We start from the raw sequence: 23,151 nt of genomic DNA, 5'->3' as shown, positions 1-23,151 counted from the left end.
ACAGACCATCTCTCCTCCCTATGCACTAAGGGTCCAGCCCTTTGCCTGCCAGGGCTCTCAGGGTAGCACTTGTAGTGTAGCAGAAAGGCCAAGGAAGTCTGCCTTCCACAAACCCCCTCAGGTGGGACAAGGAACAGGAGCAAAAGAAAACAAACCAAACCCCCACAGCTCTCCTCTGCAGTCGGGTGAGTTGGGAGGGACAATTGTGAAATGGCATTGATTTCTTGAGGGGATTTAAACAGAGATCACTCCTGGTTTCTCTCTGCCTGTTGGTGCACAGCAGGACTGACTCCTCTGGTGCCCACAGCAGAATCCCCTGCTCCCCATTGGGCCCTCAGCCAGCAGAAAAGAGAGTTGCAGCCAGGCAGCTGCATGAAGGTCTTTCTGGAAGGAGAGAGAGAGGCTGGCGGGGGGTGTTTCTGTGAGAAATGGAGCAGGATTTGCTGAGAGTTGTGTGTCCTAACTCTTCACTGCCTTTTCCTCCTTGGACAGGCCCCCATACCCAGAGGAAGCACATGTCCAACAGCAGCTCCATAACCAAGTTTCTCCTCCTGGCATTCGCAGACACACGGGAGCTGCAGCTCTTGCACTTCTGGCTCCTCCTGGGCATCTACCTGGCTGCCCTCCTGGGCAACAGCCTCATCATCACCACTGTAGCCTGTGACCACCACCTCCACACCCCCATGTACTTCTTCCTTCTCAACCTCTCTGTCCTCGACCTGGGCTCCATCTCCACCACTGTCCCCAAAGCCATGGCCAATTCCCTGTGGGACAACAGGGCCATCTCCTACCAAGGGTGTGTGGCCCAGGTCTTTTTCTTGTTCTTTTTTATATCAGCTGAGTATTTTCTTCTCACTGTCATGGCCTATGACCGCTACATTGCCATCTGCAAACCCTTGCACTATGAGACCCTCGTGGGCAGCAGAGCTTGTGTCCACATGGCAGCAGCTGCCTGGGGCAGTGGGTTTCTCTATGCTGTGCTGCACACTGCCAATACATTTTCACTACCACTCTGCAAGGGCAATGCCGTGGACCAGTTCTTCTGTGAAATCCCCCAGATCCTCAAGCTCTCCTGCTCCGACTCCTACCTCAGGGAAGCTGGGCTTATTGTGACTAGTGGTTGTTTTGCATTTGGATGTTTTGTGTTCATTGTGGTATCCTATGTGCAGATCTTGAGGGCCGTGCTGAAGATCCCCTCTGAGCAGGGACGGCACAAAGCCTTTTCTACGTGCCTCCCTCACCTGGCCATAGTCTCTCTGTTTATCAGCAGTGGCATGGTTGCCTACCTGAAGCCCCCCTCCATCTCCTCCCCATCCCTGGACCTGGTGCTGTCAGTTCTATACTCGGTGGTGCCTGCAGCAGTCAACCCCCTCATCTACAGCGTGAGGAACAAGGAGCTCAAGGATGCCCTATGGAAACTGACCCAATGGCCGTAGCATCACTCACAACAACCTGCCTCCCAGCCCTTCACATTTCCCGGAGCTTATCTTAGGCCAGCAGTCTGCTTTTTTGCCCTGTAATAATTCTATTTCTATTTAATTTTGTAGGTTGAAACTTCTTCTCTTGAGGCTTTATCCTGTTGGGTGTGACCCTTGCACTGCACTATGTCACCTGTGAGCTGTCTAAGAGAAGCTCTTCAATAAAGCTGTCCTGGGTGCAGTGCCTGAAGATTGGGCTCTTCCTCCCACGTGGCTGCCACTAAAATGTCCAAGGAAGTGGTCTCTCAAAAAGTCTTTTCTCCTTATGTTCTCACTGTGTTTGGGGTTAAGCTCACAATACCATTTCGTTCCACTGGACCAGAAGTTCTGGTTTTAAAGGCTTTCTTGTTCATGTAAGATGGTGCATGAGCTCCCCATTCCCTCCTCAGGCTCCTTCACATATGTCAGGACTCATGGCGTATAGCCGTCTTTATGGAAATGAATTTGGAGCGGTCAGGAGAGGACGAGGACTCACCACGTGCCCTGGGGTGGGAGTGAATGGAGGCACACAAAGTGAAACCCCCTCAAACACCCCAAAAGCAAAGCACTACATCAAGGTATGCACAAAGAAGGACTCTGCAGTGCCATGGGAGTCAGTGTGGACCCAGTGTGCATGGCAAAGGGAGACTGGAGAGATGTGGGAGGTGCCTGAGGAGCCCCAGGGCCAGGACTCTTCTGCTGTCCTAGGGATACGGGCTGGTTGGGGAAGAGAAGGGTGCAAATGCAGTTGGGGTTAGGGACAACCTGCAATAGTAATGCAGCAGAGCTAGAGATTGACTGGCCTCTGTTTCCTCTTGCCCTTTTGGCCAGCACCATCCCCGGGGCTGGTGGGGAGGCTGACCCCGCGTGTGACCTCCAGGAGCTGCTGTGCCCTTCAGAGCAGCCGGAGCTGTGGCTGAGTGCCCAGAGTGCTGCAGCCCCCTGTGGTGGGCACTGCCATGGGGCCAGGGGAGGTGTGGAGAGCTGGAGCTGGGGCTGGGCTGGAAACGTCCTGGAAGAGGAAACACCAGTGTAGAGCTAAGCTGTGTGAGTGTGCAGGAGAAGGGCACACAGCAGGGTGCTCACAAGGCAGAGCCAGGTGACAAAATGAAGGAAGCAAGGCGCCAAAGGTGCAGAAGAGAGGGGCTCGGTCTGTGCCATGCTCCTGCACACCCCGGGGAAGCTGCCCTAGGAAAATTGTCCCAGACCGGTCCCACACACCAGCCGTTTCCATCTCTGGCCGTACACCCCAGCCCTGAGAAGGGACCTTTGCTGTACGGTCACCTCCGTCCTCTTCCGAGGCTCAGTGATACCCAACTCGACAGCCATGATTAATAAAGAGGAAACCAGTTTCCTACTGACACTCTTTACACACCAAGTCCCAGAGCTCTTGCCACAGCTGCTCTCTCAGCCAAGCCCATTCTCAGACAGCTCCAGCTAGAGCAGGTGCTCATGGCCTTGTCTTGACAAATACTGAAACTGTCCAGTGATTCAGATCCCACCAGCTGGCCTGGGTCATTGCCCCAGTGTTTGACTCTGAGGGATGTCTCAAAACCCCAGCTCTCTCTGCCTCTCCTTGTCCATAACGTGCTCCAGGCCCCAACCATCCTTCCGGCCTCTGCAGGACTTGCTCCAGTCTGTCAGGGTCTTTATTGTGCTGGGAAGCCCCATACTGGGTGCAGCAGTCCTGGGGTGGTCCTGTGCTGGGTTAACGTTGACCAGCAGCCAGACAGCCACCCAACTGCTCACTCACTCCCCCAGCTCAACAGGTCAAGGGGAGAAAATAAATCAGAAAAGCACATTGGTCAAGGTGTGTGTGGGTCAAGAGGCCAGAAATGTTGGCACTGTGGTAGGTGTTTGGTTTGGTTTGACCCCAGCCAGCAGCTAAGCACCCACAAAGTCATTTGCTCACTCTCCCCTACCCCCACCACCCCCAGCAAGACGGGGCAGGGAATTGGAAGTGCAAAAGCAAGAAAACTCATGGGTCAAGACAAAGACATTTTAATAGGTGAAGCAAAAGCTGTGTCTACAAGCAAAGCAAAATGAGGAATTCATGCACTACGTCCCATCGGCAGGCAGATGTTTAGCCTTTTCCAGGAAAGCAGGCCTTGGGAAGACAAATGCCTTGATCACAAATATCTCCCCTTTTTCCTTCTTCCGTTGAGTTTGGGTTTTTTGGTTTTTTTTTTTTGGTGAGCTTTCCATCATTTGCAATGGAATATCCCTTTGGACATTCTAGGCCAGCTATCGCAGCTGTGCCCCTGCCAACTTCTTGTGTCCCCCCAGCCTACTTGCTGCAGGGCCAGAGTGGGAAAAAGAGAAAGCCTTCATGCTCTGCAAGGACTCTTCAGCAATAGCGGAAACAATGTTGCGTTATCAGTGCTGTGTTCGTAACAAATCTAAAGCACATCACCCTGTGGGCTGCTATGAAGAACATTAACTCCATCCCAGCCATTTACAGGTCATACAGTCAGGGTGAGGAATGAACAATGTCTCGATTAAATGATCTGAGGAAATCAGTGGATCACAGGACCTGGCTCTTCTGGGGGACTCCGTTTCCTCCGTATTCAGTGGTCAAGGGAGACAGCAGGATGCAAACCTTCTAGGAGGTTTCTTGTGCTGTTTGTGGAAACGTTCTTAGCAGAGCTGCCAAAAAGTCCCTTCAGTCTTCTGCTCACCTGGACCTGGCACTCCAAAAAGAGGAAGAGCTGGTCAGGCATGTGAATACCAGTGTCAGCCTTGGCTGTAGTGACCATGAAATGCTGGTCTCCTACATCTCCAGGGAGGTGGGGAAGGAGGGTAGCAGAGCACAGAGCCTGGAGTTCAGGGCATCAGAAGTTGGCCTCTGGAGGGCACTGGCAGGTGGGATCCCATGGGGGCAGTGTCAGAGCCCTGAGATCATCCCTAGGCCTTCATGGACCCGACCAGCCTAACGTGGGGCCTGGACCCACAACTCTGTCCATGGGCCCAGGGGCCCATTGAAGCCCAAGCCTGAGCTTCAGCCCCAGCTTGAGCTATGCTGTAGGTGTACTGGTTTCCAGACCAGCCATAGACACAGCCTTGCCTGTCCATGAACCCTGTTGATTGGGGCTTGCAGTCTCACTTCCCAGCTTGGTTCTTTATGGGGTGTACAATGAAATGACACTGTGGCCCTCCAAGTGCCACACCCCAGGTGATTCACAGAGGACTAGGGCCTTTCTTTTTCCTTTCCTCCCATCACTTGGTCATGTCTGGGGAGGAGAGGAAGGAAAAGCAGGTCAGATTTCTGGGTGACATTTGTGGAAAGTGGGCAGCAGAGCCATCACAAGTGAAATGATCAAAAGTCTCTATTAGTTGAAAACTCCTTTCTTGGAGCTCCTTTCTTGGAGGCTGAAATCTTCAGCAGGAACCTGGAAGCCCTGAGATCCCTCCATCTCCCTCTCTTTCAGTAATTAAGTTGATAGTATCCAAGTCAGAGGCTTTTTTTCAATTCTTTTTACAGCCTAAAGCATGCCCTGCTCTGGAGATGTGCCAGGAAACTTGCAGAAGAATCGTACTCTTCTGCACAAGAAGGTGGATGTTCCCAGGAATCTCAGGAGGCATGGCATAGTGACAGCTGTGTTCAGGGAGCTGGTCAAATGCCTCATCTCCATTTCTGTACCTTGGGTGGCCTTGCTTGGAGCTTGGCGGGACTCGAGACTTCCTGAGCTCCCTTTTACCCTGAATTAATCTATGATGTAGAGACCCTCACCTCCAGCATAGTCTCTTCTTGGAGGGCACGTTGCAAGGCATAGGCTCATGGAAAGGGTGGTGGGGAAGAGACTGCTGGGGCTCTCTAGTCCAGCCTCCAGGCTGGCTGCGACTTTGTGGAGCTGAAACCTGAAGTGCTCCAAAGGTGGAGATCACAGCAATGCTCCTCCTAGGCCCTTATATTTTTCCTAAGGCTCAGCCTAGAGCTCCCAAGAGGCAGTTTGTGGCTGTTGCCTCTGTCATCTCATTGGCCACTGCAGAAGCGAGCATGGCTCCATCATCTCTCCAGGTAGCTGTAGGCTCTCATTAGGTTTCCCTGTGCGTCCACTTCAGCAGGCTCTAGCGAGGCCCACTTCCCTCAGACTCTCCTCACACCTCATAGTTTATGTCCCTAGCTCCTTCTTGCTAGACCTCCTCAGGACCCGCACCTCTTTATTCTCCTTTGGAATTGTGAGACCCACTGGCTCCTATGGCATCCGCTACGGTGCCCAGGCCCTTCTCCGCAGGGAACTCCTTAGCCAGTCAGGTCCCTACCAGTGCTGCTGCATGAGTTGCTGTGCAGCTTGTGGGATGAGATAAAAACAGTTTAACAGGGAGTCACCATCCCTGGAGGAATTGAAAAGATGTGTAGATGTGGTGCTTAGGGACATGGTTTAGTGGTGGATTTGGCAGTGCTAGGTTGACAGTTTGACTTGATAATCTTAAAAGTATTTTCCCACCTAAAAGATTCTGTGATTTTATGATTCCATGACTCTGTGTTGTTACTGATGGCTGAGTAGTTGCTAGGGCAAGAGTCTGCAGATGGGTTGTGCAGGTGCTTGCAAAGTCCATGGTGGTTGAGTAGCTTTTAGGGCAGGAGCATGCAGCTGGCTCATACAAGTGCTTGTGATGTCATTTCTGTTTTTGTAGCTATTAGGGTAGAAACAAGCTCCTGGGTTGTGCAGCTGCTTGTGATGTCATATTGATATTAGTATGTGATAGGGTAGGAGTAGGCCCCTGGCTTGGGCACCTGCTTGTGATGTCATAGCTGTATTAGAAGGTGACAGGGTAGAAGGAGGCACGCGGTTTGTTCAATGTGCTTTTGATGTCACATGTCCGTGAGTAGGTGACAGGGCCAGAGCAGGAACCTTCCCAGTGCAGCTGCTTGTGGTGTCCCAGGTGCCTGAGTAGGAGATAGGGCAGGAGCAGGCCCCTGGCTTGGGCAGGTGCCTGTGATGTCACTGATGACTGATCAGGTGGCAGAGCAGAAGGAGGCCCCTGGCTTGTGCAGGTGCTTTTGAGGTACCTGTTGTCTGAGTATCTGATTGGGAATGAAAGCACATGAGGCTTGTGCAGGTGCCTGTGATGTCATATTGACCTGCATATGTGATAGGGCAGGAGGAGGCACCTGGCTTGTGGAGGTGCTTGTGATGTCATAGGTGCATGAGTAAGTGATAGGGCAGGAGCTGGCCCCAGGCTTGAGCAGTTGCTTCTGATGTCACCTGATCCCAAGTAGATGATGGTTTAGGAGCAGGCCCCTGCCCTGTGCAGCTCCTCATGGTGTCACTGATGGCTCAGTAGCTGACAGGGCAGGACGATGCCACCGGCTTCTGCAGCTGCTTGTGATGTCAGTGATGGCTGATGGCTCGCTCACTCTCCCCTGGTGGGATGGGGAGAGAATCAGAAGGGTTGAAGGGAGAAAAGTCGTGGGTTGAGACAAAGACAGTTCAACAGGGAAAGCAAAAGCCACGCACGCAAGCAAAGCAAAGCAAGGAATTGATTCACTCCTTCCCATGGGCAGGCAGGGGTTCATCTCCAGGAAAGCAGGGCTCCATCATGTGGAATGGTTACTTGGGAAGACAAACGCCATCACTCTGAACGTCCCCCTTCCTTCTTCTTCCCCAGCTTTATATTGCTGAGCATGATGTCATTTGGTGTGGAATAGCCCTTTGGTCAGTAGAAGACAGCTGTCTCACCTGTGTCCCCTCCCAGCTTCTTGTGCACCCCCAGCCCACTCGCTGGTGGGGTGGGGTGAGAAGCAGAAAAGGCCTTGCCTCTGTGTAAGCACTGCTCATCAGTAACAAAATCATCCCTGTGGTATCAACACTGATTTCAGCACAAATCCAAAACACAGCACCACAGTAGCAACTATGAAGAAAATTAACTCTATCCTGGCCAAAACCAGCACAGGCAGACACCAGTGGAGATACATCTGCCGCAGCAGACACCACTGCAGATGCCACTGCAGACATAGAGACCCTTGCAGATGCGGACATCCAAGCAAATGCACAAAAATAGTTGCAAATGACACTGCAGATGCAGAATCAGATACCAAGGAGATGCCACTGCAGTTGTAGGATGTGCTGAGATACCACTGATGGTGCCATAGAAGATAGGACAGCAGATGCCATGGAAGATACCAGGCCAGAGGCAGATACCACCGCAGATACCACTGCAGATGCAGATAGCATTGCAGATACAAATGCAGATGCAGGCAGATGTCACTGCAGATGCAGATGCCACAGCAGATGCAGATAACATTGCGGAGGCACGGTGGCAGATGCTGCTGCAGGTGAAGATACCGCTGCGGATACCACTTTACCCTACAATGCCATGGCATGCACACTGCAGGTAGCATTACTGACGCCATTGCAGATGCTGACATCATAGCAGCTGCCGATACCATTACTGACGCAGATGCCATGGCAGATACCATTGCAGGTGCCATTCTAGCTGCACGTACGATTGCAGGGGCCATTGCAGGTGAACATAGGATTGCAGGTGGTGATGCCGCTGGAGATGCAGATGCCATTGCAGATACCCTTGGAGATGCCATTGCAGATGTAGAATAAACTGGAGATGCAGACACCACGGCAGATACCATGGCAGATGGCATTGCAGATTCAAATACCATTGCAGAAACCACTGCATAGACCTCTGCACTTGACCTCAAAAGCACCTGCCATTCCTGATAATGTTGAAGATGCAGGCACCAAACCGATACAATTGCAAACACAGACGCCATTTCAGGTGCTGCAGATGTGGATTCTGCTCCAGCTACAGATACCGTTGTAGAAATCGCTGCAGAGACCATTGCTGAGGAAAAGTCAGGTGCAGGTACAATAGGAGATGCGGATGCCGTTGCAGATGCAGGTATCACTGTCGATGCAGAGGCCGTGGGAGACACCCACAGCATTACCAATGCCACTGCAGAGCAGATATCTTTGCAGGTGCAGACAGCACTGCAGATGCAGAGGCCACTGCAGAGGCCATGGCAGATTTCATTGACAAAGCCATTGCGCATACACCCACAGAGAGAATACCATGAGAAAGATACCCATTCAGCTGCAGATACGGTGCCAGACGCAATGGCAGATGCCATGGCAGGTACAGACACAACACACCCACCATTTGAGATACAGGTTCCGTCACAGACAGAATTACACATACCATTAGAGACACAAGACGAGCCACAGGCACGAGTACACCTTCCATTACACCTGGAAACACAGACACTGATCTCATGCCTGAAAGGGATACCATTACAGAGAGAGGAGCCGTTCCACAGCCAGGTAGTGATGCACATGCCATTGAAGATACAGGGAGTATTGCCATCAGCACTGGTATCTGCAATGGCATCAGCATCTTCAAGGGCATCTCCATCGGCAGTTGCATCTGAAATTGTACTTGCATCTGCAATGCCGTCTGCTGTGGTATCTGCATCTGCAATGGCATCTCCAGTGGCATCGATGCGGGTATCTTCAAAGGAATCTTCAACGGCATCTGCAATAGTATCTGCATCTGCTATGGTGTCTGCGTCTGCAATGGTGTCTGACATGGCATCTCCACCTCCAGTGGTGTCTCTAATGGTATCTGCATCTGCACTGGTATCTGCCCTGGCACCTGCACCTTCAATAGCATCTCCATCGGCACTTGCATCTGCAATTCCATTTCCATCTGCAATGGCATCTGCATCTGCAATGCATTGGCAATGTTACCTGCAATGGTGTCTGCATCCGCAGGGATGTCTGCCTTGCAGAGCTGCAGCCAACAGGACAGGGGCACACACAGCCTTCCCGATGCAGGTAACTTTGCAGATGGAGTTGCAGGTTCAAATACCATGGCAGGCACCATTGCAGATGCACCTACCATTGCTGATAACCCTGCAGATGCCATTAGCACAGCAAATCTCACTGCAGGTGCGGGTGCCACTGCAGTTGACAAAACCATTGCAGATGCCACTGCAGATACTGATCCCGTTGCAGATGTTGATAACGTTACACGTACCGATACAGAGACCAATGCCTTTACCGCTGCCATCACCAATACCATTGCAGACCCCGATACCAGCACAGAGGCAGCAATATCGTTACAGGTAGTCACACCCATGGCGAGACCATGAGTGGTGCAGAGAACCATCAGAGATACCCTTGCTGATGCTATTTCAGGTAGAGAGGGAATTACATGGACACATGCACAAACCAACCACACGTGCACACACACAAACCATTGCAAGTCCATGTGCAGAGACACAGACCCCTAGCAAGGCACACACAGCTTCAGGTGCAACTACAGGCACAGACACGGATCCCAGTAGAGGCCCAGGTACTGGCACCCTCAGAAATGCAGGTACCAATACCGTCGCAGAGACTGATGTGATTGCAGACACTGATTCACACTCACTTGCAGGTACAGGCACAAAACAGGTACAAGTCCAGACACAGGTACAGTTACACTACAATGGAGGACACAAGTACAGTCACAGACACAAGAGCACTTTCCACTACACCAACAGCAGCAGACGCAGCAAGTGATGCCGTTACCCACTTGGGTTCCATGACAGCCAGAGGAACCATTACACGTAAAGGCACTGATACACACACAGCTACCCTTACACCCAGATGTGCTCTTCCAGGGAGAGGTCCAGATACATACACCGAAAACTACACAGGCAGTCCCCGATAGGGAGATGGGGGCTGATATAGATGATATGGCTACAAACACCATGACAGACACAGGTATAGTTACAGAGATGGGCACAATTACACATAGAGATACAGGCAGAGAAAGAACTACAGCTACAGACACCGAAACACACAGATACAATTGCCCATACAGATACAGTTGGAGGTACGAATACAATTGCACTTACAGACAGCGTTGCACATACAGATACCAGTACACATACCGAGAAACACAGACAAGGCGCAACTGAACATTCCAGGGAGCATTGCAGGTGGAGATGCCACAGCAGCTGCAAAAACCATTACAGGTTTCACACCAGCTGCAGATACCTCTGCAGAAGCCAACACCTCTGCAGACAGAGACACCTTGGCAGGTGCCATTGCAGCTGCAGGCGTCCTTGCAGATGCAGATGTCATTGCAGATGTCATTGCTGAAGAAGATACCATTGCAGATGCAGAACCCATCGCAGATACCATTCCAGGTGCAAAGAGCATTGCAGGTGAACATCCTATTGCAGGTGGAGATACCATTGGAGGTGCAGATGCCACTACAAATGCCTTTGCAGATGCCACTGAAGGTGTCAACAACACTGGAGATGCAGATACCATTCCAGATACCACTGCAGATGCAGGTAGCAACGCTGATGCAGGCATCATTGCAGCAGAAGGCTTCACTGCAGATGCTATGGATGATGCAGATAGCGTTGCTGATGCCACGTCAGGTGCAGATTCCATGGCAGATGGCATTGCACACTCAACTACCATTGCAAAACCCACTGCATCGACCCCTCCGATGCACCTGCTGTTCCCAGGAAGGTTGCACAGGCAGACGCCAAAGCCAATGCCACTGCAGATGCAGATCCCGTTGCAGAAACCACTGCAGATCCCGTTGCAGATGCAGTGTCAGATACAGATAGCCCAGGAGATGCAGGTGCCATTGCAGATGCAGATATCATTGCAGATGGAGACGCCATTGCAGATAGTCACACTGTTACAAACGCCATTGCGGATGCAGGCACCACTGCAGATACTGATCCCACTGCAGATATCGATAACATCACACACGACGATACGGGCACAATTACCATTACAGATGCCGTTACCATTACCATTACAGAGGCACATACCAGTACAGAGACCGCCATACCGTTACAGTCACACCCACACCAAGACCATTAGTGGTACAGATCCCATTAGTGATAGTCTTGCTGATACTATTTCAGCTGGTGAGAGAATTACTCATGCGCACACGGAAACCAAATACACAGACACCTACAGAAACCATGGCAAGTCCATGTGCAGATACAGAAACCACGACCTACAGAGGTGCAGTTACAGGTACAGTTACAAATACAGGCAGAGCTACCATTAGAGGCACAGACACTGGCACCATCACCACTACAGGTACCGGGACCATCACCGATACTGTCACATAAACCTTTCTGATTACAGACACAGGCTGACATTGAGGTTTGGATACAATTGCAGATACAGACACAGAATATGTGAAGTCTCAGACACAATGACAGATAAAGATACAACTAACCATACGAGTACAGATGCAAGTACAATCACAGACACCGTTACACATATAACTGCAGATACAATTGCAGTTACAGATTCCGTTATACATACAATTCAAGATACATTCAGAGTCCCTCAGAGGTACCATTACAGATGGAAGTACCATTACACAAAGGAACTGATACAAATACAATTGTAGATGCAGATACAGGTACCAGTACACATGCAGATACAGGTACTTTGAACTATTATTCTATTCCATTCTGTTCTATTCCATTCTGTTCTATTCTATGCTATTCTATTCTATTCTGTTCTCTTCTGTTCTGTTCTGTTCTATACATGCAGGTACTCAAATAGATAACATTAGAGACACCGATACCCATAGACAGAGACACCAATATAGAGACCTGCAATTGCATCTCAAATTGTATCTGCATCTGTCATCTCATCCTCAATGCTATCTGCATCTCCTTGTGATGGTGTGTGTTCCCCCCGAGCCCCAACCTTTATCTCCGTAACACTGCTCCAGTGATAACCACCAGTGGTGGTCATAATAGATGTGTCTGCTCATGATGGCTGCATCTGGCTCAAAGTGGATTCAGGAGACAGATATCAACACAATAGCCAAGGATTATTGTGCAATGTGCCCACCTAACCACAGCGAAGAAACTGAAATCGGTGGCAGGTATGCAAATATGAGTCCATCATCTTACCCCCATAAATAGTGAGCAGCCCAAGAGCCCTTGGAGATCTCCTGCATGGCAGTGGGCTGCACACCAGGATCTCCTCTTGAGTAAGGATGCCTCCTAAGGTTACTCCTCGAGGCTGAGACATTCCTTGCCACAACAGATCCTCAGTAAGTAACAAAGAGCATGCTGAACTTTGACATCTTCACTAAGTGATAGAAAGGATTGATTTCGCATATATAATCTTCTGGACATAGACCGTTGACCAAGTCTGGGACTAGGATTGGATCCAGTCACACGGAGACTCCTCTCTGAGGAGTTTAGAAAGCAAGGGGGTCCTTTCTGAACCTCAGGACTCAATGGGAGGGTCTCCCTGACAGTTTTCTCTGACCCTGTCCTCTATGCACTAATTAATCAAGTGCACCTTGCCCTTGAATCTTGTTAAGCCACTTTTGCACTGAACCTTGTTAACTCACTGTTTTATATCAATAAAGTCTATTTTTGCTTCTCTCTTGAGAGTGAAGTGTGCTCGCACTTGATCCATGACAAATTGGCGTAGTCAACAGGATGGCAAGTAGTATCACCGATTATTTACAGAGGCATGGAGTGAATCCAACTCAGAAGAATGGGCTCATGACTACTGGCATAATTGGGAAGCCCTTGAAGAGCTGCACATGAGGAATGCATTAGCCCTAGGCATTCCTAGAGCTGTGATTCAAGGTCAGCCTACTGGCATTATCTTGAGTCTGATTGAAGCATTCCAGAAACGAGATAATGGTGAAAGGAAGGAGCGCATTTCAACTCCTCCTGCGCCATTCCCCAGAAAGGGAGAAAACACTTTCCTCTTCCTTAGGGAGGAATTGCAGGACATGAAGTAAAAAACTGAGTAATGTCCGGAAGGCAATTGGGCCTGGCTGTCCAGAAACTGGAGGCTTTTCAGTGGATAAGTGATATTGGCCCATACATTGGAATTGCAGTTGGTCCTCAAGGATCAATCAAATCATGGTGTAACAATCATGGTGTAAAGACGAGTCAGCCATTTCCGAGCTTAAAAACATTGCCGGGTTCACTGCTGTTGTAGTTTTAAGCTCCACATCATCCTGTTCCAAGAGAGTGACCTGGTATTTGAGCATGCGGCTCGGGGACAGCCAATGCCCCCCTTTTTGCTCCAAGACAGAAATTACCATATGTGCAACATAAACTGTAATCTTCTGCCCCATGGTTAATTCCCTTGCTTCTTAGATTAAGAGTACAGTTGCTGCCATAGCTCACAAACATCCAGGCCATCCCTTGCTGACATTATCCAACTGCTTAGAAAAATACCCAACAGCTCGTTTCCAAGTTCCTAATTTTTGAGTCAACACCCCCAAAGCAAGATGTTAGTGCTCATGTACAAACGATTCAAAAGGCTTTGCTAAATCTGGGAGTCCTAATGCAGGTGCGGACATCAAAACCTTCTTCACATTTTTAAAAGCTGTCCAACCCTCAGGTGTCCACAACAGGTGATTCTCCTGGGATCCTTCCAAAGCTTCATAAAGAGGTTTTACTAACAGTCCATAATTGAGGATCCACAATCGACACCACCCGACCATACCCAAAAATGTCCGCAATTCCCGTATCGTTCTGGGCTCTAGAACTTGACAAATTCCTTCCTTTCTGCCTGCTCCCAATCTTCTTTGTCCTTGCGAAATTTCAAAGCCTAAATATATCACAGTCTCTTTCCCAGTCTGGGCCTTGCTTTTTGATACTCGGTATCCTGCTTGTCCCAAAAATTCAACAAGCTGATGGTCACTTGTTAACAGTCCTCTCGAGTCTCTGCTGCTATCAAAATGTCATCTACATACTGCAATATTATTCTTTTTTCCACACTTCCAATTCCTTTGCCAACTGATTACCAAATATTGTAGGACTATTTTTGAACCCTTGAGGTAGCACTGTCCAGGTGAGTTGTGTCTTGCATTCAGTGGTGGGGCTTTCCCATTCAAAGGCAAATATGCCTGGCTATCTTTGTCTAGAGGTATGCAGAAGAAAGCATCCTTGAGGTCAAGTACAGTAAACCACTTCTGTTTTTCTTTTAAGGATGTCGGCAAGGTATATGGGTTAGCTGCTACTGGTTGACTGTCTTAATCTGATTCATGGCTCTTAAATCGTGAGCTAACCTGTATTCCTTGTCATTCTGCTTTTTCACTAGCAATATCAGGGTATTATATTCTGATTCACACTCTATCAATAATGCATAATTCAAAAATTTTGTTATTAATTCTTCCAACTCCTTTCTAGCTTCCCACTTGATAGGATACTGTTTTGCCTTACCAGTTTAGTTCCAGATTTTAGAACAACCTTTACTGGTTCCGCCAATTTAGACCGACCTGGAATTCCACTAGCCCATACCAAGGGTGTTACTGCATCCTCTACTTCTGCAGGAATGTCTTCCTTCGGTCTTGCTGTGTGTTCTGTAACATAAAAATTCTCGCTTCCACAGCTTTTGATTCAGGTATTATTAGCTGAGTCTCCCCATTTTATAAAAAATTATTTTGTGCATTCAATTTATTCAATATATCTCTTCCTAACAAAGATGATGGACATTCTGGCATATACAAAAATTGATGAGTTACCCATTGCTTTCCCAATTTGAATGTCAAAGGTTGTAAAAACGGCCGATTTTCTTCCACCCTGCTCCCCCAACAACACTTATAGTTTTATGATTAAACCCTCCTTGGCATATATTTAATACCGAATATGTAACCCCTGTATCAACTAAAAATTCTACTTCATCATTCCTCAGCTGTAATGTAACCAGGTGTTCAGCTGGGGTTGACTCCCCTGGTCTCCTTCAGTCCTCATTATTCAAAGTCATCAGCTTCATTGCCTGTAGCGAAAGATCCAATTCTCTCACTTTGGGCCATTCCCTTTTCCAATGTTACAGGCAGAGCAACATCATCTTAAACTCTTATTCCTTCCCTGTTTTTCCAAAGTCTACACCATAAAATTTTCCTGGATAATCCCACACTGTTTTTGCCACTCCAGATGATTTCTCAAAGCAAAAATAAATACCTCATAAGCTATTTCATCTCATTTACCTTCCCTTTTGCAAAATAACATTAATTGCAAGATGGTATTATACGGCGAGGGACTATTCTTTGGCCATTTCTCCCCACCTTCCAAAGTATACATTGGCCACCAATGATTGCAATATTCAATTGATTGTTTCCGAGTCAAAGGATCACCCCCCAGATCTTTCCAGTGTTTTAAAGTACATCCCAAAGGTGTTCTTTGTGGGATGGGTTTCTTACTCGGAAATGTACCCATCTCCCAGACGACTAGTGGTTGTGATTGTGCACTATCACAAGCACTAGTCAGAGGGACCCCAACCCTTGTTGGAGCTCCCTCTGGGATTCCAGCCCCCTGCCAGAAATCCCAACCTTGGAGACCTCAACCCCCCATCGAAGACTCCCCTTTGGGCCCCGCTCCACAGGCTTTCGCCTAGCAGAGACTTACCAACCGAGGTACCTCTTAGCCCAACCCTGCATAGCTTTCGCCGCGCCTTACGAGCAGGCTTGGTGGGACTCTAACCCATGTCCTACCTTTGGTGGGACTCTAACCCACGTCCTACCTCAAGTGGGATTCTAACCCCACGTACTGCCCAGAGTGGGACTCTAACCCACGTCCTACCTAAAGTTCTGTTACCCGTTAAAAGAATGCCTTATTACCTTGTTCCAGGGGATCTTGCTCAGAATTCTTCGGTCCAGGGATCAGAGGTTCTCCCCGAGAATCCCTCGGTGCCGGCTGGAGGTCCTGCGATCCCTCGGATCTGTCAAAATTCAGAAGCAGGGTCCCATCTGGGTCACCAAAACTGTCACCAAAATCGGGAATCAAACTCCTTAACACCAATGTAGTATTAAGAAGCAGGCATTCTTTATTACGGTGCCGGATGCACGGGGGATTGTTCCACCTAGCGTGCATACCGCAGGTTACGTCAGCCGAAACTTATATTGTCCAGTTACATACATATGCATCAAATTTCCCGGAATGATCATGCATATTCATTCTATTTCCTGGAACTAATTATCATATTTGCATGGTCATTATGCATGCGTCCTTGAGCTCCGAGGGGCTTCTGTGGGGGTCTCTGGTGGTCCTTGGTGGCCGTACAGGTGTGTCCTTTAGTTGACCCCTTCTTCTGGGCATGCGCAATCCCACTTTGCTTAATGTAACTTGCTTCCCTTCTTCATGCTGCATGGTTCCTAACAATGATTTGGCACCCTTAACACAAACCAGTTATTCTAACCACCCTCGACTCGTCAAGATGGGCTGGGGCTGTACTGGGAGCATAGCAGCATGCCCGTACTACTCCTTGTCCAATTGTCTTTGGGCATAGTAGCATATCCATAGCCATAGGTGTACAAACACAATATTAAAGCATTGTCTAACCTGCTCCTATCTCTATGTTGCTTAGTTACCAAAGAACAAACTAATCATTTTGGTTACATCTGATTACAATGGGATGGGTAAAAGCTCATGCTCAAGATAATCAACCAGCCACAAAGTGGAATCAAAAGGTAGATGAGCTAACTAAAATTAGGAAAATCACCTTAAATCCTGAGTGGTATCCATTGGGAGAATGGTTACATCAAAACCTAGGCCACACAGGTAAAGAAGCACTGCACTTTGCTGCACAGAGTAAAGGCTGGCCTATAAATAGAAAAACTTGTGAAACTATTCTTACACAATGTCCTCAGTGTAGATTGAAATTACAAGCAGATCATCCTGCTAAAGCACCACCTTTACATATCAATGAAGGGAAAACTTTATGGTCTACATGGCAAATTGATTATATCGGGCCATTCAAATCCTCTGCAGGATATCGATACATCCTTACAGGAGTGGAAGTAGTCTCCATCTTGCTTATGGCGACTAAATGTCGGAAAGCCGATGGGCGAAATACAGTGCGAGGGCTATCATTTTGGTTGTCAAATCTACCTACTCCTGATGTTATCCAGAGTGGTAATGGCTCACACTTTTCATGTAAGGAAGTGCAAGATTGGGCAAAAGAAGAGGGAATTAGATGGGTATTCCACACCCCATACTACCCTCAATCAAATGGGATGGTAGAAAGATCTAATGGCTTGTTGAAAGGGAATCTCAAACCACAGGAAGCTCAATGGGATACGAGACTTCCCAAAGTAAACAATCAATCAATTAAACAATTAACATCAATTAAACAATCGATATGGGCCTACTGGAAGCCCTGTAAGCCGAGCATTCTTTGCAATAACTGAGCTTAGCGCTCCACCTACTAGGAAAAGAGAATATCCAATGACATTACAGCCAGGACAGCCTGTGATGGTCAATTTACCATCCATCGGTACTGTGCCTATGACTTTAACTAAACCTCGTGGCCCACTTGCCTGGGAAGCTACTGATAGCAGTGGTGCAAAACACAGAATTAGTTCACGATGGATTTTTCTTTCTTCTTAATGGGGTAACCTGTTTGGACTCTCCCCACCAAAACAAGTCTCTATTTTCTCTTACAGCACCCCACTGGATGTCAGACGGAAATGCGGAGTTCATGGTACTATTCCAAACCCTAACAAACTGTTGATGTTAATGCACGCATTGTACGGGAACAACAAGGATTTCTTTGTGAGAGTAACACCATCACAGCTCAAGACATCTGTCTTGACACTGAACAAAAACGTTTGTCATATCTGATGAAGCCCCTGAAACTGTACTTGTATGTGTTGGTATAAGAACCCTTTGTGATTTTATATTTGTAGATAACATTACTGTAGATACAAGTTATTGCTCAAATATTTGTGTTTGTAACTTTACTATCCATTGAGTCAAGATTTATTGCCTACCCCCATCGGAATGAATCTTACATTGGTGAAGAAACTACTACAACACGATGACCTGTGTCAACTGCTAGAACGCATATGAAACAATGGACACAAAACTCTGATCACCGTTCATCATGATGCAGAAGAGATACATCATGTCTTGGAAAGAGCGAAGAAGGATGGAGAACACCATTGGTGGTAAACTCTTCTTGGATGGTCACCGACAGCAACAGGAGTGTTTAATCTTATGCTTCACCCAGTTGTCATTATACTGACTAACATTAATGTGTCTATTGCTTATAATTATATTGTATATAAAGGTTTGGCACATGATAAAACAAATAACCCAACTCCAACCACCCAAAACATACAAATTAATGCATAGCAAATAGCAGTGCTTCACTGTCTACTTACTGTGGCTCTATAAGTGCATAAATGATCAATATACTATTTATGGCACAGAGGCAAAGGTGACCATACCACCACTCTGTGAGAATAAGATGAATTGACTATAGTCACGGGGTGGAGTGTGACGGTGTGCTTCCCCTGCCCCCGACCTTTATCTCCTGCAACCCTGCTTAGGTGATAACCACCAGTGGTGATTGTAATGGATGCATCTGGTCACGATGGCTGCATCGGCTCAAAGTGGATTCAGGAGACAGATAACAACACAATAGCCTAGGGCTATTGTGCAATGCACCCACCGAAGAAACTAAAATCTGTGGTCGGCATGCAAATATGACTATGGGTCAATCATCTTATCCCCATGAACAGTGAGCAGCCCAAGAGCCCTTTGAGCTCTCCTGCACGGCAGCGGGCTGCACGCCAGGATCTCCCCTTGAGCAGGGACGCCTCTCAAGGTTACTCCTCGAGGTTGAGAGATTCCTTGCCGCAACAGATCCTCGGTAAGTGACTAATAGCATGCTAAACTTTGAAATCTTAGCTCAGTGATATAAAGGATAGATTGCACACATATAATCCTTTAGATAGAAACAGTTGACCAAGTCTAGGACTAGGAGTGGATCTAGCCGCACCTAGACTCCTCTCTGAGAAGGAGTTTAGAAAGCAAGGGGATCTTTATCTGAACCTCATGACTCAATGGGAGGGTCTCCCTGACACTTTTGTCTGACCCTGTCCTCTATGCAGTAAATAATCAAGTGTACCTCGCCATCGAATCTTGTTAAAACACTGTCGCAGTGAACTTTGTTAACTCCCTATTCTGTATCAATAAACTCTATTTTTACTTCACTCTTACGAGTGAAGTGCACTCTCACTCCATCCGCGACACAAGCCCAGCCAGCATGGGTTCAGGAAAGGCAGGTCCTGCTTGACCAATCTGATCTCCTTCTACGACAAGGTGACCCACCTAGTAGATGAGGGAAAGGCTGTGGATGTTGTCTAGATAGACTTCAGTAAAGCCTTTGACATGGTTTCCCACAGCATTCTCCTGGAGAAACTGGCTGCTCATGGCTTGGACAGGTGTACTCTTCGCTGGGTAAAGAACGGGCTGGATGGCTGGGCCTAAAGAGTGGTGGTGAATGGAGTTTACTCCAGTTGGTGGCTGGTCACAAGTGGTGTTCCCCAGGGCTCTGTGCCAGGGCCAGTTTAATATCTGTTTAATATCTTTCTCAATGATGTGGATGAAGGGATCAAGTGCACCCTCAGTAAGTCTGCAGATGACACCAAGTTGTTTGGGAGTGTTGATCTGCTTGAGGGTAGGAAGGCTCTGCAGAGGGACCTGGACAGGCTGGATCGATGGGCCGAGGTCAATTGTATGAGGTTTAACAAGGCCAAGTGCCAGGTCCTGCACTTGGGCCAGAGCAACACCCATGCAACGCTACAGGCTTGGGGAAGAGTGGCTGGAAAGCTGCCAGGCAGAAAAGGACCTGGGGGTGTTGGTTGACTGCCGCCTGAATATGAGCCAGCAGTGTACCCAGGTGGCCAAGAAAGCCAATGGCATCCTGGCTTGTATCAAAAATAGTGTGGCCAGCAGGACTAGGGAAGTGACTGTTCCCCTGAACTCGGCACTGGTGAGGCCGCACCTCGAATACTGTGTTCAGTTTTGGGCACCTCACTACAGGAGAGACATTGAGGTGCTGGAGCATGTCCAGAGAAGGGCAACAAAGCTGGTGAACGGTCTAGAGCAGAAGTCTTATGAAGAGCGGCTGAGGGACCTGGGGTTGTTTAGCCTGGAGAAAAGGAGGCTGAGGGGAGACCTTCTCGCTCTCTACAACTACCTGAAAGGAGGTTGTAGCGAGGTGGGGGTCGGTCTCTTCTCCCAGGTAACAAGTGATAGGACAAGAGGAAATGGCCTCAAGTTGTGCCAGGGGACGTTTAGACTGGATATTAGGAAATTTTACTTCACTGAAGGGGTTATCAAGCATTGGAACAGGCTGCCCAGGGAAGTGGTTGACTCGCCATCCCTGGAAGTATTTCAAAGACGTTTGGATGAGGTGCTTAGGGACATTGTGTAGTGGTGGTCTTGGTAGTGTTAGGTTAACGGTTGGACTCAATGATCTTAAAGGTCTTTTCCAACCTATACGATTCTGTGATTCTGTGATTCTGGCTGTCAGGTAACTTACATCTAATTGCAGCCAATGTGGTCCTGACAGCTCAGCATTTGAGTTTCCATTTGAGTCCAAGTCATTCCAATTCACACTTCCTCCAGCTTCACTCTGACACTGGCTGTTGTGTGACACAAGAGACCTGGCTCTCCAGGCAGCATGGGCAAAAGCTTCATACTTGAACTGGAACTTTTCCCTTTGCTGGAAAATTGAATGCAGCAAGCTTGAGCCAAGAGGCCCAAGGAACAAAACTTCCCATAGGGCCAACTACTGAAAACCTCCCACAGGCTGTGGGACTTCACTGACAGAGAATTTGTGAGTCTAGACAATACAGCATCCCCTAGTTTCCCCTCTCTCTTGGCTCGCGGCATTTATGTACTGAATCTGCTTTGCCACTTGGAAACTGTGTCCTCGAAAAACTCACTCAGAATATATTTTAATTTCTTTCTTAGCCCAAAGGAATATGCAGCACTGAAGTGTGTTTCCATATGTGGAGCAGCCTTGCACAATGTCTGCTCAAAGAGGAGAAACATCTCAGCCTGCAATTGGAAAGGGGTGAAGCTGTGGGGGATTAATGTGTTGCTTCAGACGATATTTGGTATGCATACAATACAAAAAGGTTGTGAAGGTGAATGAGCATGAAAGAAAGAGGAAAACTGCCCATCCAATGGAGCTCTGCAGACGGAGGATGGAGCCGTACATAGCATGAGGTGATACAAGTGGGATCAGCATGAAGAGAAGGCTTTTGTAGGGAAGGCGTTGCAAGGGAGTGCCTTGACTTCACCCAGCTAAAAAACAGATTGGGCGGTGTGCTGAAGTGCCGGGCAGAAGTGCTAAAAGGCTACAAGACCTTCGTTGAGAAAAGGTTGGAGGGATTTGGGTTGCAGAGATTTGAGGTAGTCCTTTCAAGGTGTAAGCAGGCTGAGCTTTGGAGACAAGGAAAAAGAAAGAAGCTCGCAAGGATTTTTTGGCATTAGTTGTACCCTCTCTTCTCCTTGTTATCAGGTGAAGATTACAATATTGTCCTTAAGTCAGCGATGCTCCATATCTATTTACCCTCCTTTTTTGAGGAGGGGGAGGTGGAAGAGAGGAGTAGTTTCTTTTTGAAGCAAAGGTGGCCAACGGACAGATCCTGGGTTAGTGAGAAGGCACGTGGAGGAGGAGGAGGTGAGGTAGGAGGCAAGAGGAGGCAAGAGCAGAAATCTGGAGGAGGTGTCGGAGGAGGCATCAGGAGACAATAAGAGGCAAGAGGAGGCAAGAAGAGGAGGAAGCAACAGGATGCAACAGTAGGAGGAAAAAGGAAGAGGAGGCAAGAGGAAAAAAAAGGGAGCACAGGAGGCAACAGGAGGCAAGAAGAGGAGCAGGAGGAGGAGGAGAATGCAACAAGAGGCAAAAGGAGGCTGCAGGAGGAGGAGGAGGCAACAGGAGTCACCTCTTGTTTCCTTGTCCTCCTTTTGCCTCCTGTTCCCTCCTCCTACTCCTCTTGCCTCATATTTTCTCCTCCTTATAGTACCTCCTGTTGCTTCCTCCTGCTCCTCCTCCTCCTCAACCCCCTGTCACCTCCTCTTCCTCCTTCTGTTGCCTTCCCTTGCTTCCTCTTGCCTTCTTTTCCGCATCCTGTTCCTGTTGCCTATTGTTGCCCTTTGTTGCATCCTAGGCCTCTTTCTCCTTTTGGCTCCTCATGCCTCCTGTTGCCTCCTCCTCCTCTCCTCCTCTTCCTCCTCCTTTTCTTCCTCCACCTCCTCCTCCTCCACCTTCTCTTCTCCTCCTCTTCCTTTTCCCCTTCCTCCTCTTACTCTTCCTTCTCTTACTGTTGCCTCCTCTTGCCTCTTTTTGCCTCCTCCTCCTTCTCTTCCTCCTCTTCTGGCCTCCTGTTGCCCCACCATCCTCTTGCCTCCTGCTGCCTCCTCCTTCTCCTCCTCTTCTTGCCTGTTCCTCCTCATCATCCTTTTCCTCTTGCTTCTTCTTGCCTCCTCTTTCCTCCCCTTCTTCCTCCTTCTCCTCCCTGCTCTGCCTCCTTTTACCTCCCTCTCTTTCTCCTGCTGTTGCCTCCAGCAGCCTCCTTTTCCTCCTCTTGCTCTTGCCTCCTGTTGCTCATTGTTGCCTCCTCCTCTCCTCCTCCTCCTTCTCCTCCACATTCTCCTCCTCATCCTGTTGTCTCCTCTTGCCACCTGCTTTGACCTTTCCTAATTCTCCTCCTCCTCCTCCTCCTCTTTTTCCTCCTCTGCCTATTACCTTCTTTGTCTTCCTCCTCCTTTTGCCTCCTGTTGCTTCCTCCTTCTTTTCCTCCTCATCTTGCTTCCTTCTCTTGCCTCTACTTGCCTGCTTATTTTCTTGCCTCCTGTGTCCTCCTGCTACCACCTGTTGCCTCCTCCTTCCCTTCCTTCTCCTCTTCCTATTGCCTCCTC

The 23,151-nt window shown here is 48.5% G+C and overlaps 1 protein-coding gene across 1 annotated transcript; it reads left to right on the top strand.

The window, feature by feature from the left end:
• Positions 1–515: 515 nt before the first annotated feature.
• LOC140645597 (olfactory receptor 14C36-like) lies at positions 516–1,436 on the top strand. The gene has a single exon (XM_072849054.1). The coding sequence runs from the start codon at positions 516–518 to the stop codon at positions 1,434–1,436; it is 921 nt and encodes a 306-aa protein (XP_072705155.1).
• Positions 1,437–23,151: the final 21,715 nt, after the last annotated feature.

Source organism: Ciconia boyciana, chromosome 35 (genome assembly GCF_034638445.1).
Source record: "Ciconia boyciana chromosome 35, ASM3463844v1, whole genome shotgun sequence".
Taxonomy (NCBI): domain Eukaryota; kingdom Metazoa; phylum Chordata; class Aves; order Ciconiiformes; family Ciconiidae; genus Ciconia; species Ciconia boyciana.
Note: the sequence above shows the minus strand (reverse complement) of the source record. Positions and strands in the feature narration are given on the sequence as shown.

Excerpts from the sequence above, each read along its gene's own strand:
- LOC140645597 (XM_072849054.1), top strand. The coding sequence starts at position 516 with ATGTCCAACAGCAGCTCCATAACCAAGTTTCTCCTCCTGGCATTCGCA.